Source organism: Pogona vitticeps, chromosome 4, assembly GCF_051106095.1.
Source record: "Pogona vitticeps strain Pit_001003342236 chromosome 4, PviZW2.1, whole genome shotgun sequence".
Taxonomy (NCBI): domain Eukaryota; kingdom Metazoa; phylum Chordata; class Lepidosauria; order Squamata; family Agamidae; genus Pogona; species Pogona vitticeps.
This window is the reverse complement of record NC_135786.1, coordinates 39,713,225-39,734,598: the sequence shown is the minus strand read 5'-3', so window position 1 is coordinate 39,734,598 and position 21,374 is coordinate 39,713,225. Positions and strand designations below refer to the sequence as shown.

Sequence of the window (21,374 nt, the reverse complement as noted above, 5' to 3'; positions counted from 1 at the left end):
TAAAAATGGGGTGGGGGAGAATAAGAGGACTATGTACAGCCTTCTGAACTCCTTAATAAGGAGGCAGGATAACAATATAATGAATACAAACAGAAGCTGATCTCTAAAGTAGCTTAAGCCAGATACCCACATAGAATCTCACTCATTTCCAGGAAAAGGGGGAAACCAGGTATTTTTAGACAGGTACATCTCTTGGTGCCTTCTAGATATGTTTACTTGCAACCCTCAGTATCCCAAAATAGCATGCCATTGGGAAAGATAATAATTATAGTCCACCATACACAGAGAGTGTAGGGTTGGGCTGACCTAAAGAGTACCATCAGGCCAATGTTAAAGGTCAGGTGTGAGAATACCCGTAAACAACACTGGCTGAAATTCTACTGGGCAACTCTGCATGCACAATGGAAATGATGTCATTATCAGGGGCAAATCAGTACTGGTCAAAGATGGCTGTGGGGCGCATGGAATTTGTACATAATGTAACAAGGCTGCGTATACCCAAACTTGCCAAAGGAGGCCTTTAGTCTACAGCAGTTTGCTACTGCTGCTGAGAGCATCACCACTGAACAAATAGAGCTGCAAACTAGGATTTCAGCCACAGAATTCTAGAACTGCCTGTCTCTTTTAATCTGCCAGTATTTATATTGGGGCCTTACTAAACAGGTTGTGCATTATGGTCTTAAACATAGATGAAAAGAACCTTCCTTTTAAAAAATGTCACAAAGGCAACTGTGGTAAGCCAAACAAATGTACATTCACAAGTTACTCACTGCATCGTGAAACTGGATGAGAGTCTTATTTTTCCCTGTGTCACTGATGTAGTCCGTATATGCTTCTTCGTAAATGGCCTGGACCTCCTCAATAGCCTACAGAAAACCATTAAAGAAACTTTAACGAGATAATGAATAAGAGGAGAAGAAGTCCAATAGTAGCTTCTTGGCTTTCTTCTAACTCTTGTGGTTCCCCTTTGCTTGAGACTATGCAGCAGATTGGGAGAAGGGAGAGCAGGGGAACAGAGAAGGCTGTACAGTGGGGTCTCTACTTAAGAACGTCCCTACTTAAGAACAATCCAACTTAAGAACAGCTCCATTTGCTAAATTTTGCTTCTACTTGAGAACAGAAATCCAAGATAAGAACAGGAAAAAAAACCTTTCCTGCTCTTTTTTTAACCTTAGGTCATCTTAGGTTAAAAAAAATTCTCCCCCTAGTGGTAGAGTACGTATTAACCAGCTTTGCATTAGTTCCTATGGGAACTAATGCTTCAATGTATGAACGCACCTCTACATAACAAAAAAACAGCCAGAACGGATTAATTGGTTTTCAGTCCATTCCTATGGGAAATTTTGCTTCAACTTAAGAACGTTTCAACTTAAGAATACCATTCCAAAACGGATTAAGTTCTTAAGTAGAGGTTCCACTGTAGTTTCTATGGACGGAAAAGAGCAGATACGGATTAAATGGTTTTCAATGCATTCCTATGGGAAATGCAGATTCAGCATAAGAACTTTTCAACTTGAGAACCACCTTCCAATACGGATTAAGTTCTTAAGTAGAGACCCCACTGTAGTCAAGTGGATGGGAGGAAAACAGCAGCTGATGATAGAAACACAGGTTTAAAAGGATGGTATCCCCTGAAAGAGGCTGAGCATGAGTGAGTGTGGCACTTGCACACCTTTTTCCGTCTATGTGTGCTGCAGCAAAATGACAACGACCCCCGACAATAAGTGTGGCTTTGCCATGTGAACCTGCGAATAGGAATTTCTTCTCCTGGATCATGCCTATCACCAGACTAAGCCAACAGCCACTGTTCATTTTTTCACTGCTGTTCACACAGCTAACAACTGACTTTGCATCACCATTTTTAAAGAGGTTACAATGCTTCTAGTGAAACATACAGCTTTAATTAGTTCGATGCTATTATGTAAAGAACATGTCAGTGGTACATGGATATAATGTCTTGTGACTGCTATCATCAAAAACATAAACAGAGTTTGTAAAACAAAAAGAAACTTATTTTTTAAAATACAGAAGAATAAAAAGGTTCAACATTACAGGCTTTAAGGTTCTTTATCATACAGGCAGAAGCCCCTTATAAGCATATACGCATACACACACATATATATACACATATATGTATACACACACAGAGAGAGAGAGAGACACACACACACACACACACACACACACACACACACACAACACACACACACACACACATGCTTATATATGCTTATATATATACACAGTGGTGTCCCGCTTAACGATTATCCCGCTCCATGATGAATCCGCTTCACGATGATGTTTTTGCGATCACAATATGATGTTTTAATAGGGAAAAATCTCTTGACGATGATCTGTTCCCTGCTTCAGGAACTGATTTTTCGCTTTACGATGATCTAAAAATAACTGATTGTCGGGTTTCAAAATGGCCACCCACTGTGCAAAATGGCTCCCCGCTGTTTTCAGGACTGCTTTTTCGCTTTACAGGCACCAGAAAATGGCCGCCCTATGGAGGATCTTCGCTGAACAATCAGGTATTTCGCCCATTAACCGGTTTCTAATGCATTCTAACGAGCTTTTTACTTTCGCTTGACGACGATCTCATTCTACAGCAATTTTGCTGGAACGGATTATCGTTGTCAAGCAGGGCACCACTGTATATATACTCTAATATGTGTGTGTTTACACAAACACGTATAAACATAGACACACACACACACACACACACACACACACACAGGGAGAGAGAGAGAGAGAGAGAGAAAGAGAGAGATAGGAAGAGGAGGACTAGAAAGAGGAGGAGAAGGAGAAGGAGAAGGAGAAGGAGAAGAAGAAGACAGCTAGATATGGGTGCTTGTTTTGAAATAAGTTCCAATGAGAACACATTAGTTTTCCCCAGCTTCTTCTGGAAACAGATTAGCTTTAACTAACACCACTGCCAGCCTGACTTATTTCACATTTCAGTTGTGAGAATGAAGTCAAGAGGATGGAAGCAACCAACCTGAGCTCATTGGAAGAAAGGCAGGAATACAGGTAAATAATAATATATAAATATGACATCTAAGGTATTTTATTTATTTTTAATATCCATATAAACCACACTTCTGTGCAAAGTTCAAATAAAGTTTTCACTCACTGCTTTCTTGCCAAGAAAAGCAAAAACTCCTGCAGCGACTTCAGCAGCAAAAATCACCAGCAAACAAGTAAAGAACTAGAAAAGGAAGAAGAGAGGATTAAAGGTTCAGTTTGTATCATGAAATATATTAATGCTGTTCAAAATTAGAATATGTCTTGCAGAAGATACTAAGTTAAAGGGAATGGCAGCACAGAGCAATGCCTGTTGCACATCACTGTACTATGGTCCTTTACAGTTCATAATTGTCCTATATGAGGTTGCAAAAGAATGAAGTCTTGCCATGTTCCGGGGAATCACTCATTAGTAAGCATGTGTGGTGGGGGCAGCCCAAACTCTCTGCCTGAGAGGGAAGGAGTACCATCCATATAGTGCTGCATCTGCTGCCCCACCTCACTTGGATGTGTGGTCACGCTGGAGACAGTGGTCCACTCTAAGAGGACGGAACAGCTGTTGAAACACCTCTGTAATATATCTGGCAGGTATGCAGGTGGAGGAGACAGAAGGTAAAAAATGCACTGCACTGCCACTATCCTGCACATTGCCAGAGAAGGGAATGCACACTAATCATGGTCTTCCAGAATTCACCTTTGAACAGTGATGGCTACTTCTTGAGTGCTTTGCTCTGAGGCATTCTTGAAGCTATGGCACTACAGGAGAGACAAAGCCACTGTGGTGTAGAGATTGAATGGATACTTTGAAGATCTAGGTCTGTGGTTCCCAGCCTTTAATCCTCAAATGTTCCTGGACTAGCAAAATGTACTGCAGCTCCCAGAAATCATGCCCAGCAGGATTTATTTTATTTTATTACCGGTATTTGATTGATTGATTGATTGATTGATTGATTGCCTCCTAGCTGCTGTAGTGCACCAAAACTTTAAAAAGTAAATAAACAATTCAGAAATGTTGAGGGCTTCTGGAAGGGCTGGTCCAAGAACATCAGGGGACCCAAGGTTGGGAACTACTTATCTAGGTTAATGTCCTATGTGAGGTATAAAATTCACTGGTGACTTTGTCTAGGGATGTAATAAGTACTTGCCCCTCCCCAATCCTGGAGATTTTTGACATTTGCCTTTTTGACCCCCATGGAAACTGAAGCATCTCCTGGAACAGCAGCAAGGAGAAATGCTTAATTAGCACTGTTACCACCCACCCATTCCTTTCCTATTGATTTTCTGATTTTAATTTTACAAGATTATAATTAAGATTAAGATGCTTGTGCCTAAAGTACTGCATGATTTTCCTGTCTTTGTGCTGCTTTATCAATTTCAACTCTTCCATCAGTCAGTTTCAAATAGTTACATCAGAGAGCTCTGCAGAATATGTTACTCTTGCCAATTTCAAGTCCTTTAACAGGTCAATTTCACAAGGTTGCGTTAGCAGGCAAATACATTGACAAACAATGCAGGAAATGTTCCAGGACTGTCATGGCCAGATTCACATTATTTTCCTTTGCCCATATGAGGTTCAAATGAATGCATATCAGCCCAGAGATTTTACCCCATCTGTACTTTCCCCCTCCACTGCTGGGGCTTCTATTTTTTCTGAAATTGAACACACCCGTATCAGTTCATGCTATGTTATCACCTGAACCAACTCAATAGGCAATGAAAAGCTTGTTCTCCCCTGTTCCCAGTTTAAGGTAGGGAGAGATGAGGCAAGGGAGCACTTATGAGGCTGTCACTTCGCCTCATCCAAGCATCCTTTTCTTTCCATTTTTTAAAATTTACCTTTTTAAGACTTGGTGCCAGCATTGATGTGCTACAGCAGCTAGGAGGCCAAAACAAAACAAAAAGCAAGGAGGAAATTGCCAGCCAGCCCTTGTTTGTAGCCTGTTCACATAGTTCTGCTGTCAACATGCCTCCTGCAAATATGGACAGCTGCAGTGGAGCAATTTCCTTAACTCTCTCAGTTGACTCCTATGTGATCTGCTAAAGTGAATTTACATGTGGAAAACTGACTTCCCAAGTATGACTTCGCATCACTTCACTTTTTTACTGCTATGTAGTTCCCTTAGTCAGTGTAAGAGCTTGAAACCGAAAAGAGACATTTATAAGGAATCCTGTGAGGAATGGCTTCAATTCCTGCCCCTATCTTACATACAAGATTTTGTAAGAAAAACTGAGGACATTTTGATGGCTGGGAAATCCTGAGGGAGGGAAGAAAAAAGGAAGAAAATTCCTTAGAAAGGTGTGAGACTGAAAAACATCTAGAGCAAGGGAGCTGCGAATTTGCCATTTCTGGTCTACCTCACCTTGCCACATGGTAGGGCTTGTCCCATCACCTAATGTCCTGCTAGTTATGCTATAATCTTATACCCAGTTACTTGGGAAGAAGCTCACCAAACAGTAGGACTTACTTGGTTCTATAGGACTTAGAATCATAGAATTATAGAATCATGAAGTTGGAAGGGTCTTATGAGGCCATTGAGTCCAACTCCCTGATCAATGCAGGGATACAAATCACTGGATGTCTGCCAGGTGGCTGTCTAAATTTCTCTTGAACTCCTCCAGTGTTGGAGCACTCACCACCTCTCGAGGTAACTGGTTCCATTGCCATACAGTTAGGAACTGCTCTAACAGTTAGGAAGTTTTTCCTGATATTCAACTGAAATCTGGCTTTCTGTAACTTGAGCCCATTGTTGAATGTCCTGCACACTAAGATGACTGAGAAGAGATCCTGTCCCTACTCTGTATGACAGCCTTTCAAATATTTGAAAAATGCTATCATATCTCCCCTCACTCCTCTTTTCTTAAGGCTAAACATGCCCAGTTCTTCCAGTTTTTCCTCATAGGTCTTGGTTTCAGCTTCCTAGTTATCCTTGTTGTCCTCCTCTGAACTTGTTCCAATTTGTCAGCATCCTTCTTGAAGTGCGGTGTCCAAAACTGGATATTGTACTCAAGCTGAGGCCTAATCTTTGCCGAATAGAGGGAAACAAGCTCCTTGCAGGATTTGGAGACTACACTTCTGTTAATGCATCCTAAAATAGCATCTGCCTTTTTTGTAGCCACATCAGTGTTGGCTCATATTCAGCTTGCGATCTTCCAAGATCCTTCTTGCTCTTAGTCAATCTTCCTGCAGAAATCATCTGAGTCAATAAAGGGATTGCCAAGTTACTGAATGCACATCAAAAGTTCACGTGATAACCTTCCTCTTCCAAAATTTAGCAAAGTGCAACTGTGTGGTTTGGACACAGCATCCCATCATTAATTAATGCAGGGGACAAGGCTCAAACACTCCCCCTCTCCTCCTGCTGTTTCTCTTTTTGTGCTTCAGCCTGATCCACCTAAACACGAGTTGCCCATTATATATAAAACTAAGAATTCGAGGTCTATGTGGATTTGTCAACAAGAACTAAGCTTGTTTCAACCTTGGTTTAAGATCCTAATTAGTAAACTAGTATTAAAACACAGTTTCTTGTTTGGATATGATGGGGAAGTTTAATTTTAAAAAGACACAACTGAAATGTTAAAGCTAATGTACAAAGAGAAGGAAGAAGCTGCAGCCTAGCACTTGGTCCCAGACAAACAAATGATGGCTTATTAAGCTAATATTATGTCCCCCAAACATCTTTATATCCCACTAACTATATATTATTTACTTACTGCTCCAAGCAGACATTGAGATTCCCGTGCAGCTCCACAGCATCCAAAAAATCCCACTGCCATCATCAGGACACCAGCTCCTATCAGTACATACAGTCCTATAGAGGAAACAGAATCCAGAATAGTCATTCCTGATCTATGAGCTGGGATGATTCTCAGCTGTCCTCTCCAATCACCTTTTGCAACCTGGAACGCCAACAACATAGTCAGTAACTGGCACCCAGGTTCTCACAAAAGAAAGACTGTTAGAAATTAAGACTTTTCTCTTGTAACTGCAATCTTTAAACATGTTCAGAACACTTATTTGCATAACTTCTAGCAGCTTGAGGCAGTTGTCAATGAACTAAGTAGAATGGTAATTTTTCAAACATTATGTAACATTGGTACAGCTTCTTTATAAATAATTCTAAATCCTGTTTGTAGTGTTGTTATCACACTAGTTAGTCCTGGCACTCTCCCTCTCCTAAAATGTCCACAGAAAAGATGGAGCAGCTGCCAGAGGCAATATTTGGTGAAACAAGAGAAGACAAATGTTTTAACAGATGGTAGGAACAGGTTAACTGTGAAGCTCCCTGTTCACTGCAACAAAATTTTGCAGTGCAGAATGTTCCAATTCAGTTTTGCAGCCAGCCATGCCTTCTCTCAGTATCCTCCATTTCATTTCCCCCTCTTCAGGTGTTCCCTTTGGTTTCTTATATCTACTATGCAGGAAAGTTTAAATTTGCTAAAGTTTAAGGATTCTGTAGAAGATTCTATAGGTAGTCAGTGTGGTATCATGGTTAGAGTATCAAACTAGCCCTGAGGAGACCAGGGTTCAAGCATTCGCTTAGCTATGGAAATTCACAGCAGGGAGCTGCCAAACTGTGCCTGGAACATCTCAGATGCCTTAACAATGCTATTAGGGCCAGCATCAGACAGACAAGACTTGACAATAAATAACAGCTATGGAAGGTAACAGTTAAGCTGCTCTACAACTGTAGCAGCAATTGCAAATACTGCATAACATCTAACCAGGTCCTGTATATATAAAGAAGGACTACAGTGCTATGGATCAGGCAGCAGGAATCCTGCAGCTTTACAATGACATAGATGTTTTGGCTGTTATTGGCAGGAGTGGGGTGTGGAAAACTTTGGAAAAGGACACTGTGACCCATCACATACTGTCATGCACCCAAATGAAGGCCTCTTGAGAACAAGCACTCACATTACCAGCATGTTGGCTCCAGTCCTGGGAATTTACTACCAGAGAGAGAGGCAGTCAGCTCTGGAGACATTGCCCACCCTCCGTGTCTAAGATATGGCTCAAATGAAGTACAAGATGGATTGTCTTGCATCATACCATAATTCTACAGCAGTTGACACTGATCCTCTGAACCACTATTGTACAGTAATTCCACTCGGTGCTTGGAAGTATTGAGTTATAAATAACAGGTTATTTCTAACTACAGTGGTGCCTCGCTGTACGATTGCCCCATTTAACGATGAAACTGCATTATGATGAACTTTTTGCGATCGTTTTTGCAATCGCAAAACGATGTTTCCTATGGGGGAATTTTGCTTTGCGATGATCTGTTCCCTGCTTCGGGAACCGATTCTTCACAAAATGACGATTTTCCAACAGCTGATCAGCAGTTTCAAAATGGCCACCGGGTAAACAAAATGGCCCCTGCTGTTGTCTGGGACGGATTCCTTGCTGCACAGGCAGCGAAAATGGCCGCCCTATGGAGGATCTTCGCTGGATGGTGAGTTTACCGCCCTTTTGAATGCATTAAACAGGTTTTAATGCGTTTCAATGGGTTTTTTCTTTTCGCATTACGACATTTTCATTGTACAACGATTTCACTGGAACGAATTAACGTCGTAATGCGAGGCACCACTGTAGTTCCTTCCCCAGTAAGAAAGCTAGAAGTACATTCCATCATAATAGTGACTAAATAAGGAATAATTTCATTCCTTTGTGACGTGACTCTAATTTTAAAGTTGTTTTTACAGTTATGAGTATGTGGCCTGTCTACATTGTCCAGCAGTAGCACCACATGCTTCAAATGCTATCTTGTGCTCTGTTGTGGGTGTTGATACGAGAAAACAGCAGCCAGCAAAATGTAGTGCTCAATTTTTAAAAGTAGCCATAAGTAATTATCTCAGTAACTTTTTGAGAGATAAAGGGTTATAAACTTTCAAATATAATAGCAAGTAGTTATTTTGGGGGACGAAGCACAATTTCAACTAATTATTTTTTAATGATAATTCCTTTTTTTAATGCTGTTGTCTTACTGGCAATTTTTTGCAAGGCCTTTGGTAAGTAGAAGTGGAAATCTGGAAATACCAGGTGATGTCAAGGATCTTCTTGCTCAGAAAATTCAATCTCATTACCCCAAAGAGTTTTACATGCCAAATTTTAAGGTGATGGAAACTGCCTGGGAAGTAGCAGACCACAATGCTGTGGTGAATATTTTGATACAAATTGGAAATTCGAGCAGAGATACATTAACATTACCTATGCCGCAGCTAATTAAAAAACCCTAACATGAACAAAAAACAACCCTTTCTTGAGTAGCAACTATTTCTTGAGCAGATTTGATAATGAGAAATAATGAGCATGGCAAGTTGATTAGGCATCCTTCAGTCTCGAGAGACTATGATAACGTGCTCTGTACAGTGGGGTCTTGACTTAAGAATGGCTTGAGTTAAGAACATTTTGACTTAAGAACCACTCTCATAGGAAAATATTGACTTGACTTAAGTACTTAGATTTGAGTTAAGAACTGAAAAAAAACCACGTGGGAGGCAGGGAAAGTGCAAAATGTGAACTTTCAGTTAACTGTTGGCCAGTGAAAAGGGTGCCTGTCTGCTTCCTCACTCCTCCCAGTGTTTAGAGAGTGGATTGGGAGACAGTCTTCAGACTGCCTGGTACTGTACTGCCTGGACTGTATTTTCCCTGCCTTCCCTGAACCTTTCTTGACCTAAGAAAAAAAGAAACAAAATATTCCCCTCTAGTGGTCGAAGGCAGAATGGCAGCTTCCCATTAGTTTCTATGGACGGAAAAGAGCGGATACGGATCAAATGGTTTTCAATGCATTCCTATGGGAAATGCAGATTTGACTTGAGAACTTTTTGACTTGAGAACCACCTCCCAATACGGATTAAGTTCTCAAGTCAAGACCCCACTGTATGGAGGACTTGGAACAGCATCTAGTGTGGGTGAGGAGGCCAATTCGAGAGTGACAATCTCTTCCACACTGAAGACAAATACAATCTGTCCCCTGTCCACCTGATTTTGCTGCTTCCGGGACTGCCTCTTTGCCTCAGCCTGCTGTACAAGTGTCAGTTCAAATTGGGAGAGGCCGTGATGCACCGCCTGCCTCCAGGCTGAATGCTCAGATGTCAAAATTTCCCATCTGTTGAGGTCCAGTCCTAAGGTCTTCAAATCCCGCTTGCAGATATCCTTGTATGGCAGCTGTGGTCTCCCTCTGGGGCAATTTCTCCATACAGGAGATCTTTTGGAATCCAACCATCAGCCATTCTCATGACATGCCCAAGCCAACGTAGACGTTGCTATTTCAGTAATGTATACATCCTAAAAATTCCAGCTCATTTTAGGACTACTCTATTTGGAACTCCTCCCAGGTGATACCAAACATGTGTCGGAGACAACGCATATGGAACGTGTTCAGCTTTCTCTCCTGCTGTGCACAAAGTGTCCAGGGTTCACTGCAGTACAGGAGTATGCTCAGGACACAGGCTCTACAGACCCGGATCTTGTATATGTCGCCAGCTTCTTATTGAGCCATACTCTCTTTTTGAGTGTAGAGAACATGGTAGCTGCTTTGCCAATGTGTCTATCCAGCTCAACATCTAGGGAGAGAGTGTCAGAGATCGTTGAGCCAAGGTACACAAAGTCATGAACAACCTCCAATTCTTGCGTGGAGATGGTAATAGAGGGAGGTGAGTCCACGCCCTGGCTCACGACTTGTGTTTTCTTCAGGCTGATTGTCAGTCCAAAGTCTTGGCAGGCCTTGCTAAAACGATTCATGAGTTGTTGGAGATCATCTGCAGAGTGGGCAACAATGGTTGCATCATCAGCGAAGAGGAAGTCCCGCATACATTTCAGTTGGACTTCAGTCTTCATTCTCAATCTAGAGAGATTAAACAGCTTTCCATCTGATCTAGTCCAGAGATAAAAACCTTCTGTTGCAGTTCCAGCATAATAGCAAAAAAGATCCCAAACAGGGTCGGTGCAAGGACACAGCCCTGTTTCACTCCGCTTCGGATGTCAAAGGGATCTGATGTTGAGCCATCAAAAAACAGCATATTTCTCCTACTCTGGCCATGCTGCACTGGCTGCCCATCCGTTTCTGCATTGACTTCAAAGTTTTAATGCTCACTTATAAGACCATAAATGGTGTAGGACCTTGATACTTGGCGGAATGCCTCCTCCCACCAAGATCTACCCGGATCACCCGTGCGAGTCAGGAGGTGAGGCTGAGGAGCCAAACGCTGAGGGAGGCCCGGAAGGAAAAGACTTGAAATTGGGCCTTCTCGGCAGTGGCTCCTTGCCTCTGGAATAACCTCCCTCCGAAGATTTGTGTACCTTTAAAAGTCAACTAAAAACATGGATGTACATTCAGGCCTTCTGTCAATACTTAATTTTCCTTTATTCTCTCTTTATTTATTATCTGCTTTCAGTACTGTATGTTATTGATTGTCTTATGTAAAATTTCTGTGTCTTTTATTGTATATATGTTACATTGGAAGCCGCCAAAGTGGTTGTATAGACCAGATGAGCGGGATATAATAAATAAATAAATAAATAAATAAATAAATAAATAAATAAATAAATAAATAAATAAATAAATAAATAAACAAACAAACAAACAAACAAACAAACAAACAAACAAACAAACAAACAAAAACTACAGTGCCCTTCATTCCCTCATGAAACGACCTGATGATGTTAAGGAGGTGAACATTCAATCTCGGGAAGCATTTTAAAAAGGCCATCCCTGCTAACCAAATCAAAGGGCTTTGTGAGATCTATGAAGGCCACAAAGAGTGGCTCTTGTTGTTCCCTACATTTCTCCTGCAACTGTCTGATCGAGAATACCATGCCAGTGGTGGATCTATTAGCTCGAAATCCACACTGTGATACTGGATAAACTCTGTCTGCAAGCACCTGGAGCCTCTTCAGCACAACACAGGCAAACAGCTTCCCTACAATGCTGAGAGGAGAGATGCCACACTAGTTATTGCAGTCACCCATAGGTCGAAAAGTATGTAGGTTGGAAATGCATTCCCCACAGGAATGCATTGAAAACCCATTAATCCGTTCCAGCCTTTTCTCCCACACCATGCAGCTTCTCCACTGCTGAAACCACCATCGGGCTAGCCCTTTGGGAGAAGCCGGGTGGCGGGGAAGAAAGGCAGGAGCCGATCCGGTCTTTCTCCCCCACCACGAGGCTTCTCCCAAAGTGCTGCGCCCGATGGTGCTTTCAGCAGTGGAGAAGCTTCCCGGTGGGAGAGAAAGGCCAGATCGGCTCCTGCCTTTCTGCAGATTTTGCCTCAAGATTAACTCCTGAAGCCTTTTCCATCAGTGGATATAGCCACAAGGCAGTGGAGGATTGAAATTTGAGTTTTCCTTCTCCTAGATGGGCTGCCTTCCAAGGCTGACGAGCCCCACCTACCCGGCATGCTCTCTAATAGTGCGGAAGTATGATCCATCCCTTAAAATTTCCTACCCCCAGGTGTATGCAATGCTAATTGGCTTTCCTATTTACCAAATTAAGGTAAAAATACGGCACATGTTTCTGCTCACCCTCATTTAAAGCTGAAACTCCACCCCCCTCAGACCATGCGGTCAGGGAAAACAAAGGTCCGCCTAGAAAAAACACCTCACCAGAATGTCTATCCAAACATACAGTACCTGCCCTCCTACTTCAGCATGTCAAATACAAAAGAAGGAAACAAAGCTACTCCTGGAGAATGTGTAGTTGAGTCACATTTGCTAAATGAATAAGGAAAGACAGAGCATAACCCAGGAGGTATAAAACAAACCACTCAGAATAAGGAATTATAATCCATATTGTGACACAATTACATTGACTGACTCACTAGCTCCCACTTGCAAAGAGCACAGATACTAAAGGTTTTCTAAAGAACAGAACAATAACAAAACTGTAACACTACAAGAATTCAATATATGGCCCTGAGAGAAAAACAGTGGTTGGCAAACCATCAGTTACTTCATTTATTTGAAAATTTCTTCATCATGCAAACTCTTACTACAGAGTCAGTGATATTTCAGATGGTGTTAAATATTTCAGCAAGTTCAGTAGCCACCCTGAAGTTTTCCAGAACCACACAACTTCTCCAGGTAATAAAACAGAATTTACAGAAGGCAAATACAGAAACTCGCATCAGTTTCTTAGTGCTAATAATGAGTTTATTGTTAGATTGCCAGGTGTGCCCCAACCCCACTGGACTGGTGTGTCCCCCAGTGAGGAATTGTCACTTACCACCAAGAAGCTGCTCTTAGTTATGCCACTTGCCTAAAAACAGGATTTTCTGTTAAGCCACTGGAGCAAAAATATGTACCCAACCATCCCATTGAAAGCCCAATTATAGTGTTATTGCCTCCTGAAACTAAATGTCACAGCATTTGTTTTAACCAAGGTTCCAATGGCCCTGCTGTTAAGCATACTGGATGGAAATAAGACATACAGCCACAAGCTGAAGTCCACAACAGAAAAAGCTGACGTTTGGAGTGTTGACATACAAAGTTAAACTGCTCCACAAGAGGGCAGAATAAACCCATTAGACTGCCCTGGGAGGAGACGCCATTAAAGGATTACTTAGTCGTTGATGCAATTCGCAGGTTTTCCTATCCCCTCAAAGTGACAGATAGAGCGAGCCAAAAAAAAAAAAATGATAAAAGGATATAGATATAGATACAGATGTACTTGACTCACACAGAATCTGCATCACTGGCCTATCTGTCCTCAGTGAAAGCTGCTTTCAAAAATTTCAGGGAGAGGTGAATTTCCCTCCCAGCCATAGAACCACTAAAGCATATATTACAACCTAGAAATGTACAAAAATAAACTTTAGAAAATAAAGTTTCTAAAAGTTTTCCATATTCAAATCATTCCCATCACAATAGGCCAGTTACCTATTTTCTTCCTTTCAATGGTAGTTTGGCATATCATAAAGATGAGTCTAGACTTTGGACGCCTTTTCTTTCCCTGTACAACTCCGGAATTAGGAGGGCAACCCTGTTGATAATGCATACAATCTGTAAATAATATATTCTCATTTCTACAATGATTAAAACAGCAGCAGCAAGAGAGCTGAGAGCCAGTGTGGTATAGAGTGTCAGACTAAGACTTGGGCAACCTGGGTTTAAATTTTTGCTTGGCTATGGAAAGAAAGCAGTATGTTCGTGGCTAATGGTTAGTTGCTCCTTGAACATTTCACATACCTTGAACATTCTTGTTAGGGTTGCCAGACGTTGAGAGCAACTTGATGGCACATAACAACAAAGTAAGAGTAGGTGTTTGTTCTTGCCCTCTGCTGACCACCTCCAAACATACTCTTGCATTCAGATGTAACATCATGGTTTCTTGTTATTACAAAGATACGATTTAGTTTTAACTGCAGCCCTTAGAATAGCTCAGTTACACAATCAGTGAGAATTCTGGGAGTTGCAGTTAAAGAAAACCAAGCTCCCATCTCTGGCTATGAACTACAATCCTGTGTAGGTCACTGTGACAATCCCACGTGGCCCCTGCTTGTTTCACCAGACTAAGAGCTTACGCTGCCACTAGTTGATTACATCAACGTTGTTTAATATTAATAATAGAGGTCCAGGCAATGTGTCATTTTTAAAAGAACCAAATAAAAATTGTTTATTGTTACAGATGATAGTTCAAGCAATGTTGTTAAGCCTTAACAAACATCCTCCTTCATCCACTCTCAACCACCACTCTCCTACCCAAACTCCCAAAATTCTCCATACTCTCAGTCTCCCTCAACTCCCCCTCCCCCTCCTCCTGCTGAGTCTCTTATATCTTGTGACTCCATCCCTCCAGCACTTCCACTGGTCTATGCAGATATCACATTAATACTCATGACCTGAGCGGATACCACAGTTATGCAAAAATAAGTCCTACTCTGCTAGTTCTTTCATGATGTTAGCTTTCCTTTCTGCCACCTGGAGTTAAGCACATATGATCTTTTAGGTATCTCAAAAGCTGGATCAGTAAGGCAAGCAAATGTTTTACACTCTAAGCCCAGACATAACTTCTTGTACAACCCTGTGATATGCCCAGAGATGGGAAACATTATTGCTGTTTTTTAGGACAGTTTCCAGAATTGCTGGTAATTAAGAATTCAACAAATTTATTCCTCATTATATGCCATTTTTGGGTGCAGCTGCTGTGTGGCATTTTTCATATTTCCGTGTTTCTGTGAGAATGAGTAAGCACATCCTTCATATTTACATGGTCCTGCTCCTTCTCCCCTTCTTGTGCAAATATTTACTTCTTATCTTCCTTTGTGTTAAATCAAACTCATAGTTTGTTGTTACCTTCAAAAGGGCAAATCATGGTTTTCAGCATACTTCCTTACTTCACAATCTTTGCTTACAGGGAGCTCTATCACAACAGGTTTGCATTAGCCGAGGGATGAAACAAGGTTGCATTTTAGCACCTTTCTTCTTCAACTTTTATATAAACAGCCTTATCCCTCAAATGGCTTCCCCTACATTCTTCCTTCCAACCATTGGTTGTAAGATCTCAATACTGCTTTATGCTGATGACTTGGTTTTGCTATCTTTGAATAAAATTGGTCTTAAAAGAATGCTGTCCAAATTTGGTCAGCTCTGTAAAGAGGAACGGCTAACAATCAACTATACCAAAACAAAGATTATGGTCTGTGGGAAGAGAGTCCCTAAGCATAACTGGTCACTGGATGTGTATGCTATTGAGCAGGTACACTCATTTAACTTTATGGGGCTTTTGTGAGAAACTCTCCTGGAGACAGCATTTAAATGTTACCATCTTATTGAGCACCAGATCAATGGGGCAATTAAAAAGATTTTTCTATGGCAGAGGAGACCAGTGGGTAAATCCTGTTCTCAATGTGTTTGTTGTCAAAATTCTACCACAAGTGCTCTACGGCAGTGGTTCCCAACCTTGGGCCTCCAGATGTTCTTGGACTTCAATTCCCAGAAATCCCAGCCAGCAGAGGTGATGGTAAAGGCTTCTGGGAGTTGTAGTCCAAGAACATCTCATGATGTTCCAAGGTTGGGGACCACTGGTCTACGGGACAGAACTATGGGGAGAGGCAGCCAAGGCCAAATTAGAAATCCTGCAGAGCAAATTCATGAGGCTGATACTGGGGCTCCTCCCAGGAACTCCCTTGGCTCACCTCAGAGCTGAGTTAAGCCTACCTTCTATTGCCGCTAGAATCGATCTGGCTTATTTTAGATATTGGCATAGACTGAACAGTTTGGAGGACTCCTCCCTGACAAAGTGCTACTGGTTAGAACAACTAACGTCTGGTGGATGGGCACAACAATGTCATCAAAAATTAAAGGTCCACAGCCTTCTGATGAAAAAGTTCCTTAGTTTAAGCTCTCGTGACCTTAGGAACTGAATCTTTGATCTTGATGCTGGTCAGAATAGGGCGGCTATTGTTGGGTCCCGTTTTTCTGCCTGGTATCCCCAACTTCAGGTGAATCATGCAAAACCAAAATATTTTGAGTCATTGACTTTTCTCCAGATTTGCAGAGCTTTTACAGAATTTAGATTTGGACAGATGGCCTCAGCATACCTTGAAGGGAGATATAAAGGAATCCCAGCTGAGGAACGAAAATGTGTTTTTGGCTGTAACCGAATTGAGGAACTAACTCATTATCTACTGTTCTGTTCTCTCTATAAAAGTCCTAGAGAAAGATTTCTGTCACCCATCATTCAGAGGTATTTTAACTGTACCACCACTGAAACAGTAGTAGGATTGCTTGCTGATACACAGTTGCACATTACATATGCTGTAGCACAATTTGCACTAGCAGCTAAGAAGCTGAGGCTTCGATTTGTCAAGGATCATAATGCCACATAAACGCTGAATACAGTGGACTGATATTATACGTTTATGACAATATTCTTAGACTGGGTTTTAATGGTTTTCAGGTAATTACCTGTTTTAACTGGATTTTATATGCTACAGTAGTCAGTACATTGTAAAGATCTATGGCCTGAAACAATAAAGTTTATATATATCTTACTTGGCAATCTTAGTTTGTCTTCAGGCAATAATAATACACAACAAATTGGACTGTTGGGACATCATGGCAAATGACTGATTGCCATGGAGAAGAGCTTGCAGCTACTAACTGATACACAAAAACAATGAACGCGGAGCATGTGAAACAGACTATTTCAGGGTGCAATATATGTTGTAGATTTAGCTGTGTCTTTTATTAATGGTTTGTTTAGTTTAGGTGTCTATGTTTTATGATGAGTTTTCAAAGACTGTTATGAATAAGTTTTCAAAGACTTCTCTTTGAATAAACAGCAAAGAAAGAAAAAGATAAATGTATACATTCTTGGGATGCAATGATGGGCTCTCATGGCTATGGAAATTTTCATGATGCACTTCAAAATGTACCACTGTATCACCGGCCTTTATGAAGGCCCTAGGGTTTTAGATCAAGGATGGTTTGTGACAAGGAAGAAAGGCACCTTCCACGCCCAAATTTTGGGGAGATGCCCCTATCCTGGCTCACAATTTGCTCCTGTTTTAGTCTAAGGTTCAGATTTACAAACCCTAGTTTATCTGCAAGCACTTAGTCATGGTTTCCAGCTCACATTGCCTGGAAAGTTATGTTTGAGACAAGGTTGGGGAATGTGCAGCCCTCTAGAAGTTGCTGCACCACAAACCACTGAATATAGTAACTGGGGATTATGAGAATTGCAGCCCAAAAATACCTGTAACACCACATATTCCTCAGTCTTGGTGTAGGTACCAGGGATGTCGACAAGTTTTTGGGTATGAGTCCTAAGTCTGAGTCCGAGTCTTTGATACCAAGTCTTGAATCCCAAGTCCCAAGTCTGAGTCCCTATTAAAAATAAGCTACCCCCCCCAAAAAAGAGAGATGATGGATGGGTTTCCAAGATGTGAATGGTGTCCGAGTCATTGAAAAAAAATTCAAGTTGAGTCACCATCCCTGGTAGGTACTAAATCCATCTTATTCACATGAAGGAAGCTGTAAACCTGCTTACATGCTACATGTATGCTTGTTTATTAAGCTAGGATTTTATGGTTCAGTATTATGTGCAAACTGAATCAATGATGAATGAAAACTATGCAATTCCTCTGAACACAATAAATGGAAAAATTCATGGTGGATGCACATGATCAGAATTGCTTGCAAGAACAAATCGCTGTCTTATTAATCACACTTTTGGCTCTTCAAGCGGGTCTAGGAGTCTAGTTGTGTACCTAATGCCATAACACTCTGGACAGCAAGTTGCTGTGGATCAGAACAAAGTCTTGATGAGAACACTTGACAGGCCTGAGGTCAGCTGCCCAGATATTTCTGAAAGAAGAGTTCAGAAATCTTATTTTGCATTAGACAAACTTGACTGTGTACATTAGAGAAACAGTAGTAGCAGTCCCAGAATATTGGCCTAGTAGATTAAAACAACCAGAAAAATCTGCAGTAGCTGAACATGCCATAAAACAAACTGGACATGAAATTCTGTTTCAAAATACTGAAATACTGGACAACACCAGCAATCATTACGTCAGACTGCACAGGGAAGCCATTGAAATCCACAAGCATAAACAAAACTTCAACCGGAAGGAGGAATGTCTGAAACTCAACAAAACCTGGCTCCCAGCTCTCAAAAACACAGAGTGCAAAAGGTCAACGAACTCCACCCAGCCACAAGGTCAGGGGATTACTGCACACAAAAGACCAGCTAATGACACCCATCAACCACAGGGACAGATAATCTCCCCTCTTCATCAAAACAATACATCCACAACAAAACACATTAATCAACCATCTCCTGATTAGGACAATAGCTTACCTCACAAACTAGCCTTCTCACAGCCATAAATACTCCACCCACTCTCAAGCCTACCCAGAGCACAGTTTGCTGTCCTCTGAAGATGCTGGCCACAGAGACTGGCGAAACGTTAGGAAGAACCACTTTCAGAACACAGCCAAGAAGCCCGAAAAACCCACAACAACTATTGGCCTAGTAATTTGGACCAATCGTAGCCAGTCTTTAAAGCCTGTCACAAGAACTACAGTACATTATCTGTTTTCTTGCTGAACACTAGAGCCTCCATTCCCTAAAGGAATGGTTTGTTATCCTGGCAAAGAAGTACAGTAAAATCCATAAGTCATGTTCTATCTTTTGGATAACTACCAGGTCGTTAAATACTCTGTTTGACAAGGGGTTCAATTTGTATGGTCTTGCCCCATGACTGCTCTCTAGAGAATAATGTGTCCCTGTGAATGCAGAAGTTGGCTATCTTTGGTTTAAAGACACTATGAATTATGAAAACAGTTCTGAACTGAAATGACCTTATCTTGTTTGAGTAATGTTGGGTGGATGTGTGTGTCAGTGAGAGTTTTTAAATCTCTTTCATCCATATTTTCCAGCTGAAGTCAGCAAGTGGTGGGGGCACTGTACCACTCTCTGCTGGATCTTTGCAAGGCAGGGTCAATCCCTCTTAAAGAGGAATGCAAGGAGGTAGCTTTTTAAAACACTTATCTGGGGCAGCCCCCCTCAGGGTAGATAGCACAGACTCTTCCAGGAGGGAATGAATTCTGAACCGTAGATGAGAGCTACTTCCTCTTAACATGCCTTTAAAAGGAAGCTTTGCTTAAATATGACAGTTCATCTCAGTGAGTCATACAAGTGAAATGCTAAGAGCCAGTGAAGCAAGAGCAAACTGCCTGGCAATTAGGGCTCTGTGGAGTGGCCACAGACCGGCACCATACCTCAAAGGCATCATAGCTTACTGAGACTGAGAGAGCAGACAGCAATATAAGGAAGCTGAAGGCCAAGACATCCTGCTGAATGAAGACAGGAGTCAGGAGATAAGAAAGCTCACAACTTTATCAATTAAACAACAGGATCTGCAGCAAGCAATATATCTGCAAACTAATCTGACAGTGCAGCCATTCCCATTAAGGAAGAATTGTTTCCAGGCATGCTCCACTCTGGCTGTAAATCAGAAACAATCAAGGCACTGGCCTCGTTCTCATCATCATCACTACATTTCTTGCATTTTAAGTGGTAACATTTCTTTAAAGGCACTGTCCTGAAGGAGGCCAAAACAGACAAGATGGAAATTTCATAATTAGGAACCAACAATGTACATTATACTCTCAGGGGTGCATCTTCAAAGGTACTTCCTTGCAAAATTAACATGGAAATTGAGTCCTCACTAAACAAACACAAGCTAATTTGCAAACCTATGTAGGGTGTCAGAGGATAATCATACCTCCTTGACCACCTTAATGAGTTCCACCCCTAATTCCAGAGCTTCCCATCTTGCCTATTTTGACCCTGAGTCACATCTCTCCCTGAACCAACTACTTCTGGAAATCTGGCATGTCCCTGAGGGCATTCCTGTTTCCCCTTCCCAGACCTAATTCCAAGGAGAATGGGCAAAATAATATCCCTTCATCCTATGTTTGATACCTCAAGACAAACATTAATATAGCCTGCTTTTTTTGAGACAGTCACCATGTAAGGGGTTTGGAATTTTGTATATTTGAAGCATTAAAATAATTCAAGGGGTATGGAAAATGAGGTCCTGCAAATGAAAATCTGTTTAAAAACATGGCTTGGAAATTGTTTACTAGAGGTTGTCAACACTACATTTTAGCAAGGCCACAGATTCATAAACATCCTGACAGCTGAATAGTGTCTTGGTTACAGCTGAAAGTATGGGGATGGTATTTGCAAATCAATAGCACACCTTACTGATGATCATTATAGTCTAATTTTACAATAGTTTAGCATCTTAGGCTCCTGATGTGACAATGACTTGCTGTCACACAGGCTTACAGTAATAGAACACTAGTGGTCCAATTTCTGCAAAATGTTAGTCACAACAATAACATGGTGGTAACATGCCAGACTTTATGTTACACACCCTTGTATGTCCAATACTTGCGCAAAAAATATAATTTCCTATTGAATCTCCCCCCCTCGAACACCAGAACACTAGGCCATCAATTCCTTCAAAAAGGTTTGTTGAAAGTAAAGGAAGTGCAAATATGAGTATAAATAATTGCCAAAAAAGATAGCTGAAGCAAAGAGCAAAGGATGACAGGGGAATGCAATTAGAGGGGAGAACACTCCGCTGGGATGTTTGTATGTGTGTATTAAGAGTTTCTATATATATTGATGAGACTTTATAATTGCTTGTTATTTTACTTATATAGCTTTAAGGTATTTTTCATAGGTGTGACTTATTTTAGGATTAAACAATAAAACTATATATTTATTTCATTAAGCTCTTATATTCTTATTTCTCTAACACTGTGTTAGGTATTTAAGTTTTTGGATATTCACCTCTGATTTTCCACCTGCACTGGACAGGGCCCCACA

At 41.2% G+C, this 21,374-nt stretch overlaps 1 protein-coding gene across 1 annotated transcript in view; it reads right to left on the bottom strand.

Annotated features, from left to right (window-relative positions):
- TSPAN2 (tetraspanin 2) overlaps positions 1-21,374 on the bottom strand; it is an 81,116-nt gene that overhangs the window by 13,117 nt on the left and 46,625 nt on the right. The window contains exons 3-5 of the mRNA XM_020780527.3: positions 6,739-6,836; positions 3,137-3,211; positions 771-866 (exon numbers count right to left, since the gene is read on the bottom strand). Coding sequence (XP_020636186.1) covers positions 771-866; positions 3,137-3,211; positions 6,739-6,836 — 269 coding nt within the window. The remainder of the gene's footprint in view (positions 1-770; positions 867-3,136; positions 3,212-6,738; positions 6,837-21,374) is intronic.